This window comes from Sinocyclocheilus grahami, unplaced genomic scaffold (genome assembly GCF_001515645.1).
Source record: "Sinocyclocheilus grahami isolate Dianchi unplaced genomic scaffold, SAMN03320097.WGS_v1.1 scaffold3094.1, whole genome shotgun sequence".
NCBI classification, from domain to species: domain Eukaryota; kingdom Metazoa; phylum Chordata; class Actinopteri; order Cypriniformes; family Cyprinidae; genus Sinocyclocheilus; species Sinocyclocheilus grahami.
In genome coordinates, this window is record NW_015508261.1 from 1 (window position 1) to 6,833 (window position 6,833).

The following is a 6,833-nucleotide window of genomic DNA, read 5'->3' on the forward strand; positions in this document are numbered from 1 at the left end:
TTCATGAATGAATGAATGAATGACTTTTATAATTCGATTCTTTTAGTGAATCACAAAACATATGGCGCGACCCGAGTGGTCCGATTTCCTATTGAGTCGGTTCCTATTGAGAATCACAGTAAATATCGGAGATCTAATTACACGAAATGTCCGATTCTCGAATGAACAGATACACATTATGGTTTTGGATTTATTTGTGCAAACATTTTTCATTTAAAGTACTGCAAAAGAAAACGCAACCCTTATTTATTCGAAAACAGAAGTCCTTATGAGTCCCACCCCGACCTATTCATCTACAGGTCTCAAAAAAATGTCGCAGAAATATTTCCAGTCAAACTCATGCCTAGAAAACCATACCTCTCTTCAAAGATGAAAATGAAAGTTGTAACGTTAGACAATAAGGCGGAAGTCAGTCATTCCTCTTACAGATTTGTTAGTTTTGTTTTGTTTCTCGTATTGTAATACTGTTTATAATACTGCTTCAAAAGTCATAATCGAAGGTAAACACTGGTAAACAACAGGCCAGATAAACATTCTATTCACGTGTCATAAAAACAAAACCGTGAAACGATTTGGGAATAAACATAGCTTTCATAAACAAATATAAATTCACAATTGTTAATGACAGATGACACCTGTACAAATGAAGGTTGCATCACACATTTACTCCATATTTGTTATGAATGGTGTAATTTGTGCATACAATGCCAGCCAGAGAATAACGAGTGTCATTGTTTACCAACCTGCATGACAAAAACAAAACTCACCTTTGGCGCGGATCAGGAACAGGATTAGAGCCCGGGAATTGGCTGGGTGATTTACTGGATCCTGAAAACGGATTCAGCGGTCCAGAGGTCGGTGAAAGCGGGGGTGCCTGGACTGACAAAGAATCTGTTCGTCCATCCTCCGTGAAAACGTCGCAGCTCCCTTGAATAAATGCTGGAGGAGGACTCAGAGGACCAGGGTAAGTGTTAGTCCTCGGTAGAGGGGTCGCTGCTCCCTCGCTGATGGATGGCACTTGGGTGAAGGTTCCGTAGCTGATAGGTGTCGCCAGAGGGGGACCCGTCACCGCCGCCGCCGCGCCGACATCCACACACAGGCTCTCGGCTTCCCTGGGGCCAACGATTCCATTGCTTAGGTCATAAACCGGTCGTCCGTCCAAAGATATATTGGTGAGAAACAACAGTGCTGCTTGTCTGCGACGGGAATCCCGGCTTTTTCGCAGGTGTTCTTTGTGTGGTTTGGCTGAATTAGTCCTAGGACAGCCGCGAGGACCGCAAGCAGCGGCCGCCATTCTACTGTGAGTAAGCTAAAAGCAGACAGACCTATTAGACCGGTTGAGGGAATGGTCACGCCCCCTGACACCCTATTGGTTCAAATCCATGACACTTGCATATAAATGAGTCTTTGTCTCAGCGGATTGGACGAGAGGTCTTGGTTCATAAATTTGTACAATAATTTTGCTTCAAACGTACAGGAGGACATAGGAAATATGACAGGCATCTTTTGCTCTCTTTGATAAATAATGAGAATAATACTTGAGTTTAATAATTGTACATATTTGTATATTATTTCGGTAACACTTTACAATAAGGTTCCATTAGTTAATGTTAGTTAATGTGTTAACTAACATGAACAAACAATGCACAATACAGTAAAATTACAGTATTTATTCTTCTTTGTTCATGTTAGTTACTGAAAATACAGGCGTTTATTGTTAGTTTATGTTAATTCACAGTGCATTAACTAATGTTAACAAGCACAACTTTTGATTTTGATAATACATTAGTAAATGTTGAAATAAACATTAACTAAGATTAATAAATGCTGTAGAAGTATTGTTCATGTTAACTAAAGTAGTTAACTAATGTTAACTAATGAACCTTATTGTAAAGTGTTACCATTAGGCCTATATCAATTACATAATAGCCTATAAAATGATACATTTATTTATTAAATCAGCATTAATTTCACCCTTAACTATCAGGAAGCACCCCTCTGTATTCATCCTATCTAATTTGTCAGGGAACGTGTTTGCCTGAACAAATGTACACAATAGCACAAATAGCAACAAATCTTCACAAGCAACAAAAACCAAATTTTCTTGAATGTGGTATAGCTAGTCTTGGTCAGCGCAATCATGAGTTTTCATTTATGCAATTTCTAGTTGTATTCACACTGTAATGTTTGACTAGACACTGCTCTGTATGGTAATGACACAATCTCTTTATATGTTCCACATGATGCTGTAAAATTCAATGCTGGTTAGCATAAGCCTTTGCTCAGCGCTAAGTTTCAGTTTCAGGAGTTAAAGTATTGTATCTGTATGGTTCATTCTGTTACGTAAATATCCAGTGTGACCTCTGCAAAAGCTCATGGGATAATGAAATAGGATAAAGAAAAGGAGGGGGGAAGGTAATTTCTGGATTCTTCATATAAAATGTTGGCTGCAGGAGCATAATCATAATTTCTTAATAGCCTTGCAATAATATTCCTCAGAATTATTTCCTAAAGAATTACCTTTATGTTGTTTAAATACATATCCAAATCCATAAAATGCATTTGTTTAAGATTGTTGAGGTAATGAATGGCTGAGATTACTATTGCTATGTTGCAATACTTGCAGTTCCACATTATGTGATGTAATAAGGCTTGAGCTAATATTTCATAATCGACTGGTCCACTGTTTGTGGGGAATTAACCTTAGTCTAAACCGGTGTGCTCAAAATCTTTTCTGGAGTATTTTATTTTATTTTATTTTTAACAGCTAATCCAGACAAATGCATACCCCCTGAAACTGACAGTGGTTCTAATAAAACAACTGTAAAGGAATAGTTAATCTAATATGAATGTTTTTACCTTCCTCATTGCTATTCAGCTGGTTTCCACGTGAGTGCAGTATACATCAAATAAAATTCATTGGCTGAGACTTGTAGTGGCTGTTCTTAGTTTTGGACTGAGTGTTCAAATGAAAAAAAAACAACAACAGCTGCGGTATAATGCTACTATATCTCAGTTTTCATTTAACTTAAGATGACAAGACACTCTTTCAGTTGATGCTTTGGTCAGGTCAGTAAACACACAATTTTGCTTTCTTTATTGTCCAAATAAAACACATGGCTGAAGATCGACATCCTTTTTACAGTCGACAGCAACAGTCTTGCAGGTGCAGTGTAAGGCTTAAAGTCTTTTAGCGTGTCTATGGCAAAATTAACCAACATTAACCAGAGTGAACGAGTATGATCCACTTTGATAAAGTACAGCATACATGGCTGTGCTGAGGTGTTCCAGCTAGCACCAACATGGTAACACAAATGGACATACATAATGGTTATGCCAAGAAGTGAAATGTGAAAGAGTTACAATGGGTTAATGGACTTAGCAATAACATGATATCAGTAAACACATCACAAACCCAAGATTATTCATCTTCTCTCTATTTAACAGCCCAATAGTCAGTCAATGCAAAATACTATGTTCTTAGTCATTTGTACACAACAGGGTCAAGAAAGAAAGAAAGATAGAAAAAAACAGTTGGTAGATGATATGTAGTTGGTATTGATGGCCAAATGTATCATTATCTTAATTTAAATTTTAAATAAAATGTAAAAGTAATAGATAAAGATACTGAAGATACTGTATGGATTTGTTCATATCCATCAACATTTTCACTATCCAAACATTTATAAGTGTATTATTGCACCAAATTATGTAAATGACTTAAAATGGTATACTCATAATGCTGATAACTTTTCATGAATCCTAAAAAGAGAACTATTTTGAAACATGTGAACATATGCCATAGGATTTTTTCTTTCCCTTCAGCTGTCATACAAGTACTTTAAAATGTGAACTCATAATCTTTGTTAGCTTAGACATGTTTGAAATACTGCGATATAACCATACGTTCCTATTACAGGGATATAATAAATCGGATTGATCAGGGTTCTTTGTTCTTGAGATGAACATTCATTCAATCCTCTTTAAAGGTGCACTCAGCCCTTTTTCAGCATCAGACCCATTATTTCCATTATGACACAAATGTCCTTTGAGAACATTTAAAAAAGAAATCCCAAATTTTTCAGTGATATGCAATTTTTCACTTGAAAGGTGAGCGGAAATGTCCTGAAAAGAGACCTAGATAACTGTAAACAGTTTTTTTTTAACATAAAGAATGTTTCTTGCAAAGTCTGATCCCTGTTATTGAAGGCAACATACAGTATTCTGTGCTTAATAAAATGCCTATGTTACCAGAAGCTCAAACCTTCAATTATCTAGCACACAAACCGTTTTTATTTATTCATTAATGTTTTAAACGGGGTGAAATGCACCTTTCAGATGCTGAATAGCCAAATGTAAGAAAGTGTTAAGGCCTTTAATGAGACAACTCACACATTTTACTTGTACCGACTGCAACCTCAATACCCACTGAATTATGACCAAATGGATTCAGTATTTGTTGAATACAGCAGCTGCCACAAAATATTTAAAAACACCTAGAATGGTTTGAAACGGTGTTTAAACACCATTGCTGTTAATGTACTGATATGTTGTTTTGCTCATTATAGATTTACTGTGGCCTCACTGCTTTCTTTCATTAATTTGGTCAGACCCCTGCCTAACCTCCTAACCCAATAACCTGTAGTAATGTCTAATGTCACCACAGGGTGGCTCTTTTCTAGACACTAGTGTCTCATGTGCTTCCACAGATGACAAGAGTCATTAAGGGGCCGTGTGGAGATCTGACAAACTCTTCTTCTTCACCAAATAAAGCTGGACAGAACTGACTTTTCTGCTCACTAACACATTACATCTTTTATTTGGAGAAGGTAAAACGTCTCAGACTGTCGTCTCGTATTCCATCACTTCCTTCGGTGTGCCTAGACACCGGTACTGGATCCTTGGTGTGACCGGAGCTGCGGCTTCCAGTACCAAAATGGTCTTTCGCAGCCTGCGATCAATGAAGTGGGCGTCCCAGGCTGGGTACTGCTTCCTGGGAAGGTCGATGCGAATTACCGGCCCCTCTGTCCTTGGGGTGAGGCGAGGCGCAGCGGTTCGCGAGGCCTTAAGGGTCCGCATCTTAAACACTTCTCCGACATCTCCTCCTGGTACTGACTCTCCTCCTTTAGTCCTCTGCAGAGTCCGCGGCGGGCTGCTCACCACATCCAGAGGAGGAGGAGCGGAGGTGGGCGACGAGACACAAGGATCTGAAACAGCACCCACTTGGACGTCGCAACATCCAATATAGGCCCCAGACACAGGGCCATCAGGGTGCAACAGGCAGTAGTAGACAAACATAAAAAATGTGCCCAGGGCATAGCTGCAGGCCACCACGCACACCACCACCACAGCGTAAAAGTCTGAAGTGCGTGGGTTGCGGTATATATACCACACGGCAGTGAGGGCCACATTTTCGCCCAGGATTATGAGGCTGTAAAGCAGCAGATGGCACCGTGTGGGGCCCTCACGGACGCTGAACCAGCAGAATATGTACACGATGCCCACCATCATGTTGTAGATGATCTCCTCCCACTTGGACATGCAGAAGTCCGTCTCACCTTGGATGATCCAGAAGGTCATGGCGCACCAGTGGGCCATGATGAAAATGCCGAAGTAGAGCTGGAAAATGGAAACAAAGAGGGCGAAGGCCATGGTGCGGGCTCCCACTGTGAACAGGTGCCACAGCATGTGCACCACCACTGCTTTATATGACATGGGGAGCTTGTCATCACGAGAGTCCCGTAATGCCTTCTGATAAGACGCCATTATCCAGCCCAGAGACACTAGCGAGGCTGAAGCAGACAGACCTGGATCAAATGAAGCACAATGAGAAAGAGTGACAGAGAGAAAATGGGTCACTTTACATGGTGCATTAATTCATTTTAATTAGACTGCCTTAATAAGTACAAATTAGATTTTTGGATAGTTAAATGGTATTTCAGTGTATTAGGGAGGACATCTAAGTAACTACTTGGCTATTGGTTAACACTGTATGGTCTATAAAATAAAAAATATAAATATAATTAATTATATTAAAATAATACATTGAAATAGATTTATTTAGGCTTATTAAATTTTTTTGTAAAATATTTTGAATTATTATTATTTTTTAGAAAGCTTTTATATTTTCACTGTACTAAAGCCAAAACTAATTGAAATATTATGTGGACAATATTTATTTTATATTAATTTTAGAGTGTATGTTTTGGTAATGTTATGGTAACATTAGATACCTTTTAACATAATCTAATGAGGCAATATTCTAAATGACCATTTATTTGAGTACTGTAATTTTTATGTAAATGTTATATCTTGAGAGGTATGCCTTAAGTAGCTACTTGACTATTGGTTAACACGGCATGGTCTATAAAATAATAAATATAAATGTAAATAATCAAATAATCAAATAAAATAATTTTATAATAATAATAATAATTATTATTATTATATAAAAAGTTTTTGAATTATTATTATTATTCTTGTTGTTGTTGTTGTTGTTTTACAATAAATCTTTCATATTTTCATTGTACTAGCCAAATTGAATTAAAATATTATGTGGACAATATATATATATATATATATATATATATATATATATACAGGTGCATCTCAATAAATTAGAATGTCGTGGAAAAGTTCATTTATTTCAGTAATTCAGTAAAGAATACTTCATAAGTATGTGAAGTGAATTGTTGGCCTTCTGGAAAGTGTTCATTTACTGTACATGTACTCAATACTTGTTAGGGGCTCCTTTTGCTTTAATTACTGCCTCAATTCGGCGTGGCATGGAGGTGATCAGTTTGTGGCACTGCTGAGGTGGTATGGAAGCCCAG

At 37.7% G+C, this 6,833-nt stretch overlaps 1 protein-coding gene across 1 annotated transcript in view; it reads right to left on the minus strand.

The window, feature by feature from the left end:
* Window positions 1–4,020: 4,020 nt before the first annotated feature.
* The window catches only part of LOC107575995 (XK-related protein 7-like), a 21,388-nt gene continuing 18,575 nt past the window's right edge, over window positions 4,021–6,833 (minus strand). Inside the window, exon 3 of the mRNA XM_016262285.1 lies at window positions 4,021–5,807. Coding sequence (XP_016117771.1) covers window positions 4,840–5,807 — 968 coding nt within the window. The 3' untranslated portion in view covers window positions 4,021–4,839. The remainder of the gene's footprint in view (window positions 5,808–6,833) is intronic.